The sequence below is a fragment of the Lissotriton helveticus genome, chromosome 10 (assembly GCF_964261635.1).
Source record: "Lissotriton helveticus chromosome 10, aLisHel1.1, whole genome shotgun sequence".
Lineage (NCBI taxonomy): Eukaryota > Metazoa > Chordata > Amphibia > Caudata > Salamandridae > Lissotriton > Lissotriton helveticus.
In genome coordinates, this window is record NC_136071.1 from 49,411,278 (window position 1) to 49,432,050 (window position 20,773).

Below are 20,773 nucleotides of genomic sequence, written 5' to 3' on the forward strand. Positions count from 1 at the left end.
ATCCATATTTACTGTACTGGGATACCCAGAACTATATGATTCTCTTGAGTTATTTGTTAAATCTGATTGGTGTTGGAAAAACTTGATTTTTTTGTCCCATGCACAGGAAAGAAGAGAATCAAGAGAAATGTGTAATCTGCTCGCATGTGCACATGCTGTATTGAGAACTACACCATTTATCGAGCCATATTTGACGTCAATGACCAATCTGAATCACCTATATCTATTAGCTAGATTCATGTTGAATTTGATCCATTGCCTTTTGTGTCATCTGAAGGGTTGGAATCGTGTTGCAACTTTGGGGCCATGTAGTTGAGATTCTCTGTCAACTTAGGACACCGTACACTTTCTTATGTTTTGTGAATAATATACAGAACAGCGTCAAAAGTTTATCTTACCTTTATTGACAGGGAGGGGCTTTACTCAGGTCAGGCCTGTATTTCCAAATGCTACCTAATGAATTTGTGTGATTTAATTTTGCCTCCTTTTTGTCCAATACTGTGAGATTAAGATTGATGTCGGACAACTAGATAAATGTCAACACCCATTGGAGTGGTGACGAACTGGTGCCTGATGACTTATGTTTTTAGATATGTGACCGCCTTTTCCTACATGTATTATATCTATGATATGCTGTTACCTTTGTTTTTAACAATGACATGTTCATTTTGAAATATTTATGTGTGAAGTCTGTTGCATGGTATTTTTATTTGTGTCTTTATATCTTTTATGGGTTTTTTATTAACCAAATAAATAATTAATTGAGTGAGTGTCTGATGTATGCCCCTCTGGTAGTAGAACTTCTCAGTCAAATGCCTTTCACTTAAAACAGGTATTGGCTTACTGTTCGTGGTGAAGATAAGATATACTGAAGGTGAAGGATTTCACTTCATCAAGGCATAGAGCCATAGAAGATGTTTCATTGCTTGCATTAAGATTAGTTGAGTCAAGTTTAGATTAAATCTTAGAGAATCCATATCTGTATTGGAGGAAACTGGTCTGTGAGAAGTGCATTTTTTGACACAGTATTTTCTAACTTCAATGTGGAAATTCTGGATAAGATTTTGAGATCAGTGTTCAAAAAGTAAAATGTATATCTCATTTGCACAATCATTTATGTTTTTATCTACATTTGAAAGTGATAACAGTTATTTCTATACAGGGTGGTTTATTTTTATTAGAATGTGCAGGAATAGCTGTTTACCAATAATGGTTCTTGGCAAGTGCCAAAAGAAGGACAATATTCACTTCAGTAACTGAGCAAAACGACGTGCTTTGTTGCTGCTGTTATATTTCATATACTTACAGTGTTTCCACTGTTATCTAATGATGCTCAACTCTTATTTTTGGAATAGATGAAAAGTTGATGATTGTATTCAGAATGTTAAGTGTCATGGTCATAGTATGAAGACAATTCCACTGAAATATTAGAAAAAACAATGTTATCATCATTTACGCAGAGTGGAGTAACACGTCTCAACCCTGCTCTCTTTTTCATTAAAATGGTTAGGAGTTTACCTGCCTTCAACCTGCCTTCTCTCTGTTAGCCCAAAATCACATTTTTGTTCTAGAATATAGGGAGACTACCTTTATTTCAGTAACTCACAGTAGGCATACCTAGCTTTAGTAATTTGAATTAAATCTTCAGCTGGCCACATGGGTTCATTTCCTAAAATCTCTAGCAATCTGAATATCTCTCCAGAGGAGGATGTTTTGTTCCTTGCTGAGCCCTGGCAATGCTTCGAGTAACTTCTGCACTATACCACCCCTAATGCATTCTTACTTGAAAGCTCGGAATAGTTTCTGCATTACTAATAATATATCCATCTATTAACACAAACCACAAACTGAATTGCTTTGGGTGCTCAAATTCTCCTTTTTGCCTTTCATAATTCTCTCTCTTTCCTCCCTTCATCTTTTACCTTTCTTGACAGATTACAGAGATCATCAGCATCGGTGGAGGCCTGATACTTAGTCGCCCCAACTGTGATGGCTCAATGCAAGGCTCGTCCTCTGCAGCTGTGCCCTGAGTTGTCCCACAGACTGATTTGCAACCAGATGTACTTCAATGTAACTCCACATGGCCAGCTCATTCCATCTTTCCATCGAATGTTGGCCAAGTATCTGCTCCCTCGCTATCACTGTGGGACTGATCTCTTTCTTTTAAGGATATGGGCCAGGCTCTTGAAAGGTAGCTGTTGCTGTTTCTCCTACAGAAATGATGATACGACTTACACATGCTTCCAATCTATCCATGTGAATGGAGTTGTTTAACCAGTAACCGAGCATCAAGCATATCTCCATCAATTCATGTCCCCAATAACATACCTTCACCTCACTTTTAATCCATCAAGACAATCACCGGCCTCCTGTGTTTACAAAGAGAGGCTGAATCAATAAAGCCTTCCTAAGATTCTCCCAATATCTAGCCGTTTACTCACCCAAATTCTGTACACTTGACACCAGTTGGTGCCTACTCTTCCAGGCATCATTTGTAACCAGCAGTTCACCTGATATATGATCTTTCTCAAGCAGAGCATTTCTCATTGTATGTATTCACTCCAGTCTGCTTTGACCAAACTGCCCATTCATCTGTGGTTCTTCCCCATCCGCTTTCCCACTCTCCTTTCTTTCCCAGTTCAACTGCATCCGGTAGCTCTGTCGACCAATCATCCTTTGTAGCCAATAACCCATCTGTGCAGATACTTGTCTACTCGTGCATCCATCCATCCTTTCATCGCCCATTTACCTTGCATGAGAACATCTAGGGCTCCCCTTGAAAGTAGGTTTTCTGTGTACAGGGCAGCTGCTCTTGTGCTGCCCTAGGGTCACAGGAGTGGATCCAGTTACTACTTCTAGGGAGGGATGGACAGTAGCAAGGCCAAGATGGAAGCAAACTCCACACTGCGTCTGGGCATACACTAATACAGGAAAAGCAGAAGTTGCACACCTTCATTTTCAAGCTGTACCTGGCCACAAGCTTCAGCTACCAAAAACAAAGAAGAAAGCTAAATAGTGCTACTTTTCCCCAATCGTTTTTTTAAAAGTTTGTCTGGTATTATTCATTTCGTAGAGTAATTATATTCTATGTTGGGCTTGACTAGGAATGTCATCAGGAAATCACCATATAATTCAGTGGGTGATGGTGAGACTGGGAAGAAAATTAGCTGACACCCTGACATGCTCTTTCTTGGTCTTTGATGCATCCCTGCAAGAAAACTATTTAAAATGGCATTAGCCACACTGGCTGATTTCCTTTTTTTTGGGGGGGGGGGGGGGGGGGCGGGGGGGGGACTTTTTTTGTCCTCAAATCACCAAAGCTGTTGCAAACTAAGGCTATACTGTGTTGGGGGACTGGCCATCGCCTGCTGCACTTGCATTAGCCCCAGCACCACAATCTGGGCTTAAAGTCTGTACCCATTTTAGTGGTTAGGTGTAATCATGATACCACTCAGTTTTCTCCAACCAACACTTCACCTTATAAAATCGGCCCTTACTGTATCCACCCTGCCTCAAGTGCTTCATATACCCAGCATGCAGGTCCATTGTGATGCTTTTAATCAGCTCTCCAGAGACGGAGGACATGGGTCTAACCAGTGTATGCAAATCTCCCTTCTAGCAAGAAGGTCTAGATAGAACAGTAGGCACTGTCTACTAAGAAGACTTATCTTTACAATATCGACCTCTACTAGAACCAACAAAGAGGTCATCTTGATGAATACCCCCATAATTTCCGAAATTATGTTGCTCCCAATCTCCTTTGATCATAGGACAGGTGACAAATATGTGTTCATCTTTTGCTTCAAGATGGCCACATCTTCTACACTTGAGGTGTGGTCTTTTACAAATCTGGCAGTCCTATGAAGGGTGCATTATGGCATGATAAGGGTGAAAAAATAGTTTATTTTTAAGTTAGCAGGTTTGACCGTCAAGTACAACAGTTTTAAGGATCTGTGCTACAAGTGTGGCAGACGAAACCCTGGAATAATTTTCTCCCATACCTTCTGTGGTGCCACCAAATTTCAGTACTTGGCATCCAAAAAGTTCCAATATCAGATGGCAACCTCTTTCTTCGCAGACCTTACATCCTGAAAAAGTGACTCATCTGATCTCTGACTTGACCTCCCACATCAGTCAGCGATGTTCCAGCACATAATCTCTGACTTAGATGTGTTCACAGAGTTTCCCGATAGGGACCCAAACTCATCCACTAACTTCTCTACACGAGGGATGGTCTTGGCGGGATCTGATGTGAGATCATCAGCGTAAAGCGCTATCTTATTTTTGTAGTGCTGTATGGAGAAAGAGGTTACTTATTGATCCCTTCTAAGTAGGTGGGCGAATGGCTCAGTATAGATATCAAAAAGAAGGGGGGACAGGGACCAACCCTGTTTCATACCTCTACCAATTTGGAAGCTGTTAGTCATTGAATAGAATTTGGGCACACAAGGTCATATATAATCTCTGGAGAGTCAAGATGAAACAGGAGCTAAAGCCAAATTTCGCCAAGGCCTCCCAGAGTTATGCCCAGCATACTAGGCCGAACGCCTTGATAGCATCTATTGTAGCAACTGCCAAAGGGATTGAATATGACATGGCTACGTCTATAGATGCTATCAGTTGTTGACTGAGCTCATGAATCTGGTGCTTTGGAACAAAGTCCTTTTGATGAGGCTGGATTAACTGTGGAGCAAATTTAGTCAATCCGGCGGCCAAAATGCTCATAAAGACCTTATAATCGACATTCAGTAAGTAAATTGGCATTTCTAGAGTCCTTGGCACGTTTTAAAATCAAAAATAGCGTAACTTTCCTCCATGAGTCTGGGATCTGAGCACTTTCAAGTTAGATGAAGTTAAACAGTTTGCCCCAGTTAGGCACAACCTTTTCCTTCAAGAACTTATAAAGCACTGATGGAATGGCATCTGAACCTGCAGCCTTCCCATTTTTAACATGTTTTAAATGCTCCAAAATTTCTTCCTCAGTGATCTGTGCCTCGAAGTAGTCCCGCCATGACTCCTTAAGCCCTGAGAGGTCCCTTTCCTTCAACCATTCCCTGAGCCTGTCGAGGTCCGGTTAAACCTCTGTGTATAGTGCTGAGAAGAGGGAGACCAAATGATACTACATTTCTCTTGCCTTTTTTTTTCAATATCCCCCCCGGTAATTAATGATCAGCTCCTTGGTGTTATTTCAGGATCTCTCTGTCCTCGCCGTCCATGCCAAGAGTGATCCTGATTGTACCCCATATTCAAAGAGTTTACTGACACTTGGCCTGACATATTTCCCTGCACTTCTTCTTAAGCTTGATTTAAAAATATAGCTGCACATCTTTAAGATGCTTCGCTGTTTTTTCCCTGTCCAGATTTAGCTTTTGTGTCTGTAAATTAGCCTCCAAAACCCATATTTCATGTTCCATTCTCTCTGCTTAATTCCTAAAGTGAGCTTGACTTCTTAAGATACCCTGTATGAATGCTTTGAAAGTGTCCCTAACTACAGCGAGGAAAGCAGATCCCATGTTATTGATGAAAAAATCATCACGAGTTCTTTTCAGGGCCACTACAATTTCTGCTTGTACTCCTGGCATCATGCATTCTTATGTCCCTCAGGCCCTTGGCACAACTGGGCCTTGGAGTGAAACCTCTGCTCTAAATGGGCGCAACACCAAGGCTGCCTGCCTAATAGCACCTCTGACTTGAAGGAGAAAGCCCAGGACCTTCAGTTAAACAGGTGGACCCCCACCGAAGCATGAGGCAAGCTCACAGTAGTGACAGATGCATCATCTCTGGGGAGGGACATTCGTCTAGGTGAATTGGAAATCAGGGGTACCTGGTACTCAGTGGAAAGCTCCACAACAGACTTCTGGAGCTTCATGCCATTCTCTAATGGCCTTCCCCTAATCCATCAGCAGGGGCCAGTTCATGTCCGGATGGGGACAGGACCACTATGTGGTATTACAACAAGTAAGGCGGTGTGGGGTCTTGGACCTTGTGCCAGAAGGCACTATGCCTTTGGGCATGGCCTGACCATTAATGGGAGTGCGGTGCTTCGATATGTTGAGCCTGAGCATTTGCCTTACTATTCATCTACCTCTCCTGGACAACATTCTGTCTCAGGGCAAGGCCCTGCACTCAAATTTTGAGAAAGCTCGGGTCCACTTAAACATCCCTACTCAACCAGGTAGTCTTTTTAGCTGCTTGAGAGGTAAGAGGTAGGAAACAGTCATAATTAAAATCTCAATACAGTGTAACCAATTTGGTCATACAATAACTACTCATTAACTAGAACTGAGATTCGTAAAGTTTAATTATAAATTAAAAAATAGATTAATGGAAGTCATTTTCAGCATCACAGTATAGAAATATAGGACAAACAGAATGAGTCCAAATCTCCTAAAGAGATTTACCCTAAATAACAAAAGTCATACAGCTAATTCTGTTATAATGATGCAAGTAGTAAGGAAAACAAATGGAATGTTAAATTGCATCAGTTGATTATCAGAGGTAAGTATGAGCACACTATCTCTCCTTACACTACCTTAAAAGAGACAACCCTAAACTAAGAAGTATAAGTAAGTATGAAAATATAAGGTATCTGCTGTCTGAGTCTCCAGTGGAAGAAACTCCAGTCAAGAATGATAAAGTCAAAGCAGATGGAGAGGTCTGCACCTCATGAAGTCCTAAGATGTCTCTCTGTCCCTCACTGCGTTACAACATAAGATCTTAGTTGCATTTAGGACAAAACACGTGATCAGCTCCAGTAACTTTCCACGATTCCAGCACAAATTGGCTACTGGCACCACCATTCCCACATCGATAAGTTGCTACTGCATTCGTCCTTGGCCATTGTTCTCCTCCTCCATGGGAACTCGCCCCCTCGCTCGTTACCTTGTTTCTCCCTGCCAAGGTCCGTCTTCACATACCTCACTATCTTACTAAAGCACAAAACCCTCATTTACTAAATAATGAAGCTTTGTCCGCATTTGCAGTAGAAACAAATAAAATGCAAGCAAACACATTCTACATTGAAGGTTAAATATTAATTTAATGTTAGACTTAAACGTGAGCTTGCACTGAAACTATACTTGAGGCCACAAATCATGTCAACTTAATTGTGCACAGAGTTACAAATATGTGCACGTTACTAAACACAGTTTCGTAAAGAATGAATAAATGCAAAAGATTAAAAAGATGTTGCTTCAAAATACACCAATATGGATATAATATTTAGTCGCATGCATAAATGTCTAAACATTAGTCTGCACATACATAACAGCTTCACAATGACACGCGCTATAAGCTGCATTTTCTTTAGGAATATTCATATGTAAGTATTACAAGAAACTCTAGTAATCACATTTTTAAGCACACTGTTTATAATTCTCATTGGTTTTCATGTGGAATACTTTAAATACACAATACCCCATCTTATTTTAGTAACATTAACCACACAGCTGACACATGATTAAAACTAACTCCTATGATATCTTAGGGTGGAATTAAAATTACGCTGTTCGAATCTCCCCAGTTTACGCCTCCAAGTGTAGAGATTGGGTAGCGACAATTTATCGGTTACAACTTACCTGCTGAAGAGATCAGAAATGTTTATCTGAATTCTATTACATTGTAAACTATCATCAAGGGGTTCTAAAGGATGTGCATTTTGACATAATAAGGAAAGATGTTCCATGAGAGGAGCAACAAGAGGAGACAAATGTAACAAACCAACCAAGATATATATGACTTTAAGAATATTATGACCTGCTCCATGACGCACAGATGTTTCAGAGCAAGTCCAAAGAATCTGGTGAAAGAAATTATATTTATCTTAAACAGAGGCGATTTCTAAGGGTGGCTTGGTTCAGAGATGAAACCAGCTTAAGAATTGATCACTCTAAAAGCACTGATTTATGGTAATGAAATGAAATGAGGCTGTAATCTCAAGATAATTTCTCCGAAGGTCTTCAGGACATCACTTTTGTACCAAAAGAAACAGATGAAGTCTTTATGTTGGAGCAGAGATTGACTTTGTTTAGGCATGTTATAAGAGTTGCTTATTTGGATTGTGAGGACATAAGCCATATCTGTTTCAAAAAGCTGTACATATCTTGAATGAAAGCAATTTGACGTAACAATGTTATAGTTGTGCACACCACACGTACCTTTACAGTGGAGTCTACAATAGATAGTTAAATTTACTTTAACAAGTCAGTACCTTGTACTACAGTAGTATTATCTTGCACACACGTTGAGTTTTGATTTGCAAAGCACTTTACAAATAAAGTTTTACTTTTCCCTTAACAATTATAGCCCATTTCCTTGCAGAATCATCATCTTTTGTTAGCAACTGGCTTCTGAGATGCAATTTTATTTATGTTATAGTTATCTTAATATAAGTAATGTATGTTTCCAGGATGACATCATTATCATGACCAACATAAGTTGGGGGATTATGGACCCAAAATGTATGAGTCTTTAATTTAAACAGGAAATCCATCAGGGATCAAGCTACAGGTATTTGCTTTGAGAAGGTTTTTGCAATATTTTGTAAAGACAGGGATCAAGGTTATTGTAATGCCGCCTCAGAGACCAGATTTCACCATAAAATATATTCTTTAAAGCAGAACCGAAGACTTGTCCATGCTAAAGGCTTCTCTAGTCTGAGTTGTCACACTGAAGCTTTTTCTTATTTATTTCCTGTTCACTGCTGTTTACAAACACATTAAAAATGTTCGTTCATAATTAGCAGTCTAAACTTAAATTCTGGGATATGGATTTAGCTCTGCAATGTGTGATTCAACACAAGAAATTCTCTCTTCAGCACATTCACAGCTTTAAAAAAAAAACTGCTAGTTCATAATATATAACAGTATGGAAATAACGTTTCTGAATTTTAACCTAAATGTTAAGAAAAAAGATTTCCCTCTGAGGATTTGCTTGTGACATTTCTTTGTGCTTACAATGTGCTAGGTATTTGGCTTACTGTATGTTGTTAACCACTATGAAAACATTTATGTAAATATATATGTATTGCAAAAATCTGTTGTATTTGTATTTTATTATTTCTTGGAATAAAAATTTGGTTAAACTGAAGGATATAGGTCTGGCCTCAGTAATATTCTAGTGGTAAATGTTCTGATTATAAATAACTATTTTACTTTATTTAAATTTAAAAAAGTGTATATAAAATCAAATGAATTAAAGGTAGAAACTTTTACAGGATGTTCTTGGCTTTTTGATCGACAATGAGATGACGTTGCACTTGTGTTGTCAATTATGGGGGCATTATATCTTTTTGTATCCATCTGTATATGGACCTGAATAAAAAAAAGATCTCCGCTTTGATTAAAGTCTTACATTTTGTAGGAACCTTCCTCGTGTACAGCTTTAGTGCAAGGATTTTAGAAATCACAGGAAAACCGACAAATCCCCTGTGTGTGCTTCCTGTCCACTAACAACAAGGCCATTTTTAGTTCTTGGCTACTGACAGCTTTAGCTGTCGGACGGCAGATCTATTATTTCCAGCATATAATGTAAACTTAGAGCGGATTTGGGTCGGCCTTTGGTCATGATTGAATGACTGTTGTTGTCTGTTTGAGTTATCTCTACTTGATTTGATGGCTGTCCTCCCCATTCTGGTTTTCTCCTGTCCAGGAAAAATGTTGGTCTCAAAGTGTTCTCATTCCATGAGATCTATTTTTCCACAGCATACTTTAACCCCTCCCATGCTGGTGACGGAACTGCTCCGTCACCAGCCTCGGTCGTGCTGTGCTGGTGACGGAGCGGTTCCGTCACGGCCCACGCGCCGCTGATTTCGCGCCTGCGCGGCGCGTTCTAATGAGCGGGCGGGGCGTGACAGAACCGCTCCGTCACAAGCACAGCGCGCTCGAGGCTCGTGACGGAGCGGTTCCGTCACGAGCATGGGAGCGCCGCGCTGCCCCCTCTCCCCCTAGCGCAGCGGCGGAATTGCCGCCGCAGCAAAGGGGTTAATATAGTGCACTGTGTGAGTAAAAAGATTCAGTTTATGCCACTACCTGTGCATTCACTGCAGCTCTGCAAGAAACTATTGTGTCCCGCACAGGCAAGTAGATACTGCTTCTCATTGGGGAGATTTTCTTTGACCCTGGTGACTCCTGTTACTTATCTGATAGGTATTGGGGCTCCTGGTCCCTCCCCTGCCACAGCTAGTCCTGGTCTCTCTCCACCCAGTGCTAGTCCCTCTTTTGCCAACTGCTGCAGAGAGTCCTAGCCCCTCCCCTACCTCACATATGGTTGTGTGTTCAATCAGCCATGACTACCAGTGCACCTCAAGCAGGCGCCTGCAGAAGACAGCTCTGTGTAATAAATGTTTGAGATAAAGAAAAGTTAATTTCTCTACCCTGAACTCTCTCATCTTATCTAGGTTAATTATTACCCTGTCTTCACCAATGATTAATCTATTATAGTTCTTGATCAAAACTCCGCTCGGATGCATTAAAGCAATTCACTTGTATCAACATTCAGATGGACATGCTGTTACAGAATCGGAAGATGAGAGGGATAGGTGAAGATGACTGACTGTTCTTTGTTTTGTTTTCACCTTTCCAGTCTGTGATTGTATTTTCATTTGGATAAATTAACATTCACTTAAAAATTTGACATCACTTGCAAAAACACCGTCTTTTACAGATTCCTATTCCATTTTTCTCTTGCAGGTCAACGTTTTTCTGTGAGGGACCTGGGAGAGCATGGAACAATTAGTGTACTAGGCAGAAGCTGGGTGACCAAGTGACCCAGATTTGCTGGAACAGTCCAGTTTTTTCATCATCTATGGCAACATATTAAACCAAATTCAACACGTGCCCCCTTTTTTAGAGTGGGCCCATTGTTAGGAGTTTGGGGGAGTTAGGACCGTGAGGACACTGATCAAGGCTGTCAGAGAAAGGAAATGTCTCGAGGAGGTGGAAGTGAAAACAGAGAGAGAAATTTGGAAGGCGATTGGAGAGTGTTGGCTTTACCTGATTAGAGATAGAATAAAGAACCCATAACTCAAGTAGTATCCACGTTACAATACATTTGCAGAGTTATCAGAACTCGGCAACTAGCGATGAAGGTGTGGTGAGAAACTCATAGTAGGAGGACGACCGCTGCTTGACACTGCTGATTAAAGATAAAGAACATGCAACACAGTCAGCAGTAGATGATCTCTCCAATCTCCCTAAAGTCCACATCTGCAAGAGGTGCAGCCAAGCACACCTGCAAAGCTCCAAGCACACACACATCAGCTGTGCTAGCCTGCAGCCAGCGAAGCGTGCCTTAGCAGCCCACACACTGGAAGGAAACAAATCCCAAAGCCGAACAGAGTGCAGTGAGCGTCCCAGCAGCTTGAGCATGGCCAACACAAAACCAAAGCCATACGTGCCCACCAGCAATGGGAGTAGAAGCAGAGTGTGTCCTAACACGCTTCCACAGCCTGGACAGAGGGCACCAATGGGAACAAGTGCAAGGCATGAAAACCACTTGAAAGCCCTGTAGGCTGTCATATTAAATGCCACATACGGCTCTTAAGGGAGCAGATAAACCTAAAGCCCCAGAGGAAAATGCACAAGCTTAAATAGACAGAACAAAATAAAGCTCCAAAACTGAAGCCACACTTTAGAAGGGCAAAGCACATCATCAACAGCTGAGCATTCTAGTATCACACAAGCTAGCTTAAAGGTAGAGCAGAAAAAACAGTAGGAAAGTTCCAAAGGGGTGAGTTAGCAAAAGGATAGCATGCATGACACAACTGCATAGGCACATGTGGAAAAGGAAATCGCTCTAGGTTAACGTTAACAGCTGCGACCAAATTCAAGTCCTTAGGCACCATGTTCAGAAGACGCCGCCTCCTTTATAAAACTTCCGCCACAATTTGACACAGAAAAAAAACAAAATATTGGGTTAGAAGGGTGGAATGGATTGAAAAAGTTGCTAACTGCATGATGTGGTAAAGGAAGTCTTCAAGAAACTCCTTAAAGAGATAGAGATTACATACCAGAAACTAAAAAGATGCCCTTGCGAAAAAGTTCAACTTGATGACCAATATAGACTACACAAGATACATTTTAATAAGACAACCCAACCCAACACCCAGGTTAAACAATGGATGAATTCAGAGAATGAGTGGAAAAACATCAAGCCCTGCCGACTCAACTAATTTAGGGACAAAAAAGCCATGTGCCTTAGAATCATAGATGGGTATCAGTCTCAACAATTTTGACAGAGAATGCTGAAAGAAACACACTCTCTAGACAAAATGCTGGCCTCAGTAATGTTGGAGGAGAGGGACGAAAAGCAAACTCTGTGATAGAATCCAGCAAAACCTCCAAGGAAAACATACTAGCCATAAGAACCACGAACTACTGAAACAAGGACAAACACGGATCAGCATCAGTACTGACATTGCAGACATGCTGCAGGTTTGGACTATCATACCAGCATTAACGAAAATGCCCAGCTATGGGGCTGACATACTAAGGACATGGGAAGGCAGTACCACACATTAAGAGCGAAGAACGTAGAAGCCCCCTGATAACGATGCAGATCAAGGGATAAAACAAGGCCCCATGTACAAGCATATAAGATCAAACCCAGAAGGTAGCCCTCCACCTCATCATGCTGCAAGTTATCTGTGCCATCAGCATTTGGAAACAGTGTACATGTAGGATATCTCCTAATAATGTCTGTCAACAAGCCAGGAAGTCAAATGGCAGGGGTCAGCTTCTTACTGCGGACCACCAAGCAGAGTTCAGAGTACACAGTGGTACATCTGTGATTGTCATTGGGACACGTAACCTAGCACCCATGAGATATAAGCCGCGTCTGACTGAAACGCACATGCATATGCACACGTAGAAGAAATGCTATTGGGGTGCAAAGGCAAATTCATAACCTACAGAACCAAAAAAAGAAAGTAGCCAAATGAAATCCACGTCCTGGATAAGCCAACATCAGCACACAGCATCAACTGCATCCCCACTGTGACAAGCCTAGGAAAACTGACAATGAACTACACAAGTTGGAAAATTGGACATCAGATGGGCAAACAGAAAATGCCTGGTAGTTCACATTACAGAATATTACCACCCTGTACCGTTCATCCTCGACAGCTGAGCATCAGTCACTGTGATGTGCGTAGAGACGTTCCAAAGATTATGGCCAGCACCAAACCTGAAGCCAACTGATGTCCAAGTTTACATTTGGGCAGCCTCCAAACTGCTATGAAGCCTAGGGTCATTTAAAACAACCTTGAGCCACAATTCAAAGGCCACAAATACAACCCTTTGACACGCAAAGAAAGATGCCCGGCCCATGCCTCCTAAGCTACACCACAGCAGCGGTCATGGGACTCATAGCCATCAACTACAACATACAATTCAGTCTTTGAGTGACACAAAACTTTCTAGTGCTGTTCAGCGGACTGAGAAAAACAAATGGCATCGAGTCAAATTAAAAATAAATGAAGCCATCCACCATGTTGCACTAGGGAACAGATGAGTAGCATTCTGCCTGCAGGAGGATGGGTAGAAAGAAATTAGGAACCTCTTCAAACTAGACATCATCGAAGCCTCCAGGGGCCCTGTACCATGGGTCTCCCCGATGGTAGTATTACTAAGGAAGAACACAAAGAGATTCATGAGGATATGTGTTGATATGCGTCATCTGAAGAAAGTCATCAAGCGTGAACTACATCCAGGCCTGCACATATTAGACATGATCAAACAGTTGAACTGCGCCAAAATCCTCCCCAGACTTGAGCTTGAGCTAAACAACGGATATCATCAACTAGATCTGTAAACAGGGTGCCTATAAATAGTGACCACACACCTTTTTTTTGTACAGAGTTTTATATAGCGCAAACTTGACCCAAAGGTATCGGGTATCAGAGCTCTTTACATAGCACCAGTTGCGTTACATGAGGACACATTGGACTACATACATGTCACATATGTTAATGCATCTCCACAACTTCACAACCACTATCACTGACAATGGCAGAACTATCAAAGAAAGCATGGAACCTGGTTGCCATAGATTTCTTCAGTCCCATGTCCTCAGGCAAAGACCTTCTGGTATGAATATTTCAGATTCCCACTTGTGAAAATTGTCTCTTCCATCTGAACCATGAAAGTAGTCTGGACACTGAACAAAATCGGTGTGGCATTAAGCCTCCCAAATACCCTAAAGTCCATACAATAGTCTGCCATTCACAAGAAGAGTTCTGAGAATTCCTAGCCCAGCTGACCATCGAATACCGGAGGATAATGCTAGTGTGGCCTAAAACCAATGGTATGGAAGAGAGGTTCATGGGCACATTTAAAAAGACAGTACAAGCTAACGTGAAGAGTGCCACAATAGCGAAAGCACTATGACATGTCCTGTGGGAACACTGAAACACCCAAACTCGACAACAGGAGAGTGCTCAGTCACACTCATCTTAGGAAGGCCCATACACACCAAGCTTCAGCAGTCGACTGGCGCAATCAAAGAAAAGGCACAGAAGAAAAGAAATTGAAGAAATATGCAGACTCCCAAGAGATAACCCTACACAAACAGAAATGGGTAGTGGCTAAACAGCATCAAAAGAAGTCGGCCATGCCCTACAGCTTGGAGCTATGGGTGCCAGAACGGAGGGGCAGCATTGTCACTGCTACCCGCCCTGAAAAATCCATCATGAGGAACTCGTATGTCTTCAAGACCATCAACCATCAAACCTGAGGAAAACGCAGCATGAACGTCACAGAGACAGGAGAGGAGCTAGGCCCCAATGTTAAGCTGACAAATGAAGATCGGACAACAGCTGTGAGACCAGATGTGACAATGCGCTCAGGAGACACTGTAACTGGACTCCTGATGACTTATTGAAGAAATATGATATCAACTCATGGAAATCTCAAACAAGGGGCAGTGGGCTTAAATACAACACAACACAAGACAGGGGGATCAGTCTAATAAGTGGGAAGGTGTGGTGTTGGCCAGAGTTAGGATTCTGAGAATACTGACTCTAGCGTCCTCCCCAGCCCAGGAGCATACAGAATGAGTATGCCATACACAGAACTCTGTAGTAGACTTCTTTATTCCAGAGCATATGTTCACAAACTGCCCACTCATTACATAATAACCGTTAACAACCACACCTTAACATCTCCCAGCAAGTTACGTAATTCCTTTGTTAAATAAAAAGTACATCATATCTGTTCAATAAGACTTCAAGGTGCTTGCAATAGTCTGCCAGATAGAGTGGTATGAGATGGTTGAGATGCACTCTGATTGTGCACCGATGGCAAAGTTCTGATGCTTGATCTGGACTGTCAGACAAGGTCGCCTTATTCATGATTGCAGGAGCTGAGCACCGCCGAGGTAGGTGCTTAAAGTGTGACGAGTCCCGTGTGATGGACTTTCCAGGACTCAGCACCGTCCCCATATGTACTTTAGACATCACAACCCTGAGTGGATCGATAGCAAACAGAGTGTCTGTTTTCTGCTTTAATTTCTGCTTGACCATGACTCAGTCACCTTCCTCAGCTCATCTACGACAATAGGCATATGTTTTCGTCCAGCACTTCTGAGAAGTGTCCGTGACACGAACCGTATCCACATTCAAGGTTTGGTCTACTGTTCACTAGGGCCGTTTAGTTCCAACGGCTCTCTCAAATAGCCAGGTGGCAGTACTTTCACCAGTTCCGGAGTGAGGAGTTCAGCAATAGGCACAGGAGGTTTGACAAAAGTCCTGGTTTAACTTGATTCCCTCTGTTGATGCTTGTTGAATTACCCGTTTGAGGGTACCCATGAATTGTTCCACAACGTCATTGGCTTGGAGCCATAGAGGTGTGCTTTTCTGATGCTTGACATTTAGTCTGAAATTCCTTGCTATTGAACAGTGGACCATTGTCAGATTTGAGAATGGCAGGGATATCCCATGCAGCAAAGACTTCATCCAGCTGCTCAATGACCTAGTAATGGGTGGTTGCTGAAAACTCCTCTACTAAACGAAAGTCCAAATTCACATTAATGACTACTATGAGATGATGCCTGTTTCCTAAAGGCCCAAAGAAATCAACTGCTACTCTTTCCAACACATGTGTAGGAAGGTCAGACATTGTGAATGAGTGCTGTGTCACTTGGGGGAAAGGCAGTTGCAAAGATGGCATTCTTTAAGTTGCCTCTTAACTCGCTCATCTGAACGCGGGAACCATACTCTCTCTCTTAGGGCTCTTTTGGTGGCTACAATGCCATTATGTCCTTCATTGATTAGTAAAATGACTTGCTGTCTTAGGGTCTCAGGTATGATAATTCTCGAGCCTGTCAATGCCACACCTTCCTTAGTAATGCGCAATTCATCCTGTACATTTTTTAATTTAACTTCGTCAGCAAAAGGTTGTGCATTCTTCTTTCACGATTGAGTTGAAATTATGTCTTTGAGGACAAGCAAGTTATTATCAGGATTGGTAGCAGCAATAATCTGTTCAAAGGTTAGGGCTGCTGGCTGCTGGACCTCACAATAAAGTTAATGTACTCCTCAGCCATTTTGGACATCGAGCTGTGCCGATGTAATGGCACTCATAACAAGCAATCACCTGGGTTTTGATCTTTACCCGGCGTGTGTACAATTGCATAGTCATACTCTTGCAGTTGCCACCCTGCCTCTCAATGCGAGGGGGCATCTTGGCTTTCGGATTTCGTAAAATGGTGCACAGCCCTTGGTGGTCTGTATTGATAGTGAAACGTTTTCCGTATAGGAACACATGAATATGTTCGCAGGCCCACACTACAGCCAGACTCTTCTTCTCTTTGTCTCCTTCCCTGGTTGAGTATAGACATGTTCAAACAATCCCTGGGTAATTACAAACGCCTCCTCATTGCAGCCAAAAGCAATATTTACTGCAATCAAATTGAATCTGCAAAAAACTCTCCCAAGCAACTCTTCCAAGTTGTCTCTAAGCTTTCTGGGCAAGGATCAATTCCCCTAATCACTGCTACCCAGACACTCTGCAATTCATTAGCCACATACTTCCAGGAGAAAGCCCGCACCATCTACCATAACTTCACATTAAACAACTATGCGACCACTCCCCCAGCTGACACCAGTGAACCCTGTATCTCCTTAGGCTCCCCTCCTCATCCAGATTCTACTCTCGCATACGCACATCACCCCCCAACCTTTGAAGAATTTAATAAAGTCTCCCTTGACTTCATTACTCATCTCCTCTCTGCTATAAAATCAGGCTCTCTGGAAGATCCATGCCCTCCGGCCACTCTTAATCTTAATCCGGCTATCATAGGATCCAATTTGGCTAAAATAATTAACTCAATGTTCAAAACTGGTATATATCCCTCCATCTGGAAAAAGATGGTCATTAAACCCCTTATTAATAAGACAACCCTTGACCCAGCAGACACAGCCAGCACCAGACCCATTGCATCTCTGCCCTTACCAGAAAAAATTGCAGAGAAAGTTATGAACACCCAACTGGCACACTTCATCGAGCAACACCATTTATTGGGTGACAGCCAATTGGGATTCAGAAAGGGACACGGCACAAAAACCGCCCTCATTAAAGCGGCTGATGAAATAAAAAAAATTCTGGATGCGGGAGGAGCGGCAGTTCTCGTCCTGCTGAATCTTTCGGCAGCATTTGACACGGTCGACTATGCCACCTTGATTGACCGTGTCACTGCACTAGGTGTCTCTCACATGGCCAGGGCCCTTCTGGTATCATTCTTGGCTAATCGCTCTCAATCAGTCACGCTGGGTATTTTCACCTCCACCGTATTCACTTTCCCTTGTGGTGTTCCTCAGGGATCCTCGTTAAGCCCGACACTGTTTAATATCTACGTGTCGGACTTGGCGAGGGTCATCAAAAACTACAACCTGGGTATAACATCTTACGCTGACGATACCCAACTAGTGCTGGCAATACATAACGATGGCACTAGGGTGGCAGCTAACTTCCAGAAGGGAATAGTTGCCATAAGTGCCTGGATGGCGGACAATTCCCTTAGACTGAATTCTAGTAAGACGGAAGTAATGATCTTCGGCAATCTTACACCCTCCTGGTCCTCCCTCTGGTGGCCAGCAGACTTAGGATCTCCCCCCTCACCAGTGACAAGTTAGAAATCTAGGAGTCATTTTCGAAACTAAGTTGTCCTTCATGCACCATGCTAATTCAGTAGTCTCATCAGGTTTTTATACCATTAAAATCATAAAGAAACTTCTCCCATACCTCCCACCCTCAACCGCCAAAACATTGATCAGCACACTTGTTATGCCCAAAGCAGATTACTGCAACAGCCTATTCATCAATGTGCAGGAAAGAGTTCTTAACAAACTCCAACTAATAGAAAATGCAGCAGCCAGGCTTCTGACAGGCACTCCCAAATTTAAACCCATGTCCAAAGTAGTTCGCCAACTCCACTGGCTACCTGTCAGAGGCAGATCCAAGTTTAAGGCCCTCTGCATCGCATATAAAGCCATTCACTCCATAGGTCCTGACTTTCTCAAACAATCTCTTCGCCCCTACAATCTGCCCAGACAACTACTCTCCTCCTCTGCCAATCTTCCTATTCTTCCCCCACAAAACAAAGCATCCTGGGGTGACAGATCTTTTCTTTGCGCCACAACAAAACTCTGGAATTTGCTTCCCCCCCACATCAAGACCAGTCCCACCCTGCTCACCTTTAGGAAGCACATGGCTCTTTAATCAATAACCCATCGTATCTACCTATCTTACCATCAGTCCTCAGCACCGAGACACCCATGGGTATTTGTACGCTTTACAAAATACATAAATAAATAAATAAAATAAATTCTGTGTCAGACAGGCTTCGTTTGGCATAGGCCTTAATGTGTCTCTGAGCATTCGGATGACCATTATGTTGAGCAAGTATTGCCCTCAGCCCCACCGGGCTCGCAGCAACAATGATCTCAGTATGTAACTTGGGGTCAAAATAGGACATCTCGTTGGTTTCTCAATCAAATGTTTTATTCTTTTGAAGTTTTGATCACATTCAGCAGACACCTGGAATGGGACATCTCATTTTGTCAAGTCTCTCAAAGGAGTTGCTCCTAGTAGCAAAGTCACAAATGTACCTTGAGCAATAACTGGCCATGCCTAAGAAGGATTGCAACATGGGTGACATCTTTTGGGGGGCAGGTAGGTTTATCTCAAGACAGGAGTCATTCCTCCATCATAGAATATGTGCCAAAAGAATTGGAATTTGATCTTGTGAAACTCACACTTGTCTGGATTCAGAGTGAGACCTGCTTCAGCAAGTAACTGGGACGCTTGTGTAAGAGCCTTGTCGTACTCCTTTTGCGTTGCCTTAAATACCAGTATGTCTTCACTGTAATTAAAAGCATGCATGACAGGTTGAATTATTTGACGTATAACATCCTGAAATATTTCTACAGCTGATGACACTCCAAAACTCAAACTTTTTTTGTCTGAACAAACCAACATGAGCTGAAAAAGTAGTGATGTACCTTCAGTTCTCTTCCAACTCGAGTTGATGGTATCTCTTGTTCAGGTCAATACTTTGGCACCATTCAGTTGCATGATCATGTCCACTATGTGTTGACCAACATGTCTTTCTCTATTGATTTCTTTGTTAGCCGGGTGCATATCAACACAAATGTGCACTCTACTTTTTTGGCATCACCACTATGGGCGAGACATATAGCGTAGGACCGGTGGAGCGCTCAATGATCTCATGCTTTATCAGCATTTCTAGTTCTTTCGCAACAGCTTTTTGTAAGAGAAAAGCGACTCTGTGGTGCCACTGGCCAACAGGGTGTATGTCCTCATTAATATTTATTTATAGAGCACCAGAATCGATCCCCAAAGGGGTATCTCTGCGCTAAAAAAAAAGTAAAAGCGATCCTAGCAACTAAGAGTCAGAGGGGAACAGATAGGTCTTAAGCTGTTTCCTAAATAGGAGGTGTTCTGTGCATTGTGACAGTAGAGTAAAATCTCAGCCCATGTTGATCTCTGAATCTGAATGGTGCATTGTTTTAATTGAGAAGGACGTTTATTCCATTGGCAAGGAACCAAGTAGGATAGGGCCTTCCCACCTTGCCTGGCTCGTTTGATTCTGGGCACTGTGAGGAGATGTTTCCCTAATGAGCGGAGAGACCGCTGAGGGACATAAGGAATGAATTTATCCACCAAATAGCTGGGGCCAGGATTGAAGAGGGCCTTATGAATAATACAACACACCTTGAACTGTACACGCTTCCGTATCGGAAGCCAATGAAGTAAAGCAAGCAGAGGCTGTCCTTGGTGGCGCGTTTAGAATCAAACGAGCTGCTGTGTTCTGGACGACCTGTAATCTGTCCAATGGCAGCCTCATTGGCAGATAGCAGAAGGCTGTTGCAATAATCCAGGTGACTTAATATAAGTGCCTGGATTAACATCTTCCTAGAAGAGTCCGGAAGCAAGGGGAGTATACGGCGCAATAGGCCCAACACTTGGAAACATGAGCCAGCTGTGTGGGTGGCATGCTCTTTCATGGTGAGGGTCTGTTCAAGGCGAACACCTAAGTTTTTCACACAGGTTTTTGGTGTCGGGGGAGAACCGAGATCTGAAGGCCACCAATCAGGGGTCCACAATAATTGGGCTTCCCCAAAAAGCATTATTTCAGTTTTCCCACATTGCACTGTAGAAAATTAGTCCTTATCCATTGAGAGATGTTTCTCACCCCCATGGAGAAGGTGGCCTGTACTGGGGGTGGGGGGTGAACTTAGCAAAAGGAAAAAGCAGTT

General features: G+C 42.5%; 1 protein-coding gene across 12 annotated transcripts in view; it reads left to right on the top strand.

Moving 5' to 3' along the window:
* Window positions 1-3,532, top strand: part of MBD1 (methyl-CpG binding domain protein 1) — a 1,384,891-nt gene extending 1,381,359 nt beyond the window's left edge. For 7 of the 12 annotated variants that reach the window (XM_078664738.1, XM_078664739.1, XM_078664746.1 and 4 more), the window contains one exon: window positions 107-766. In XM_078664738.1, coding sequence (XP_078520864.1) covers window positions 107-316 — 210 coding nt within the window. In that variant the 3' untranslated portion in view covers window positions 317-766. Of the gene's footprint in view, window positions 1-106; window positions 767-1,934 lie in introns of those variants that run through there. The other 5 variants (XM_078664744.1, XM_078664743.1, XM_078664740.1 and 2 more) reach the window with 2 other exon arrangements.
* The last annotated feature ends 17,241 nt before the right edge of the window (window positions 3,533-20,773 follow it).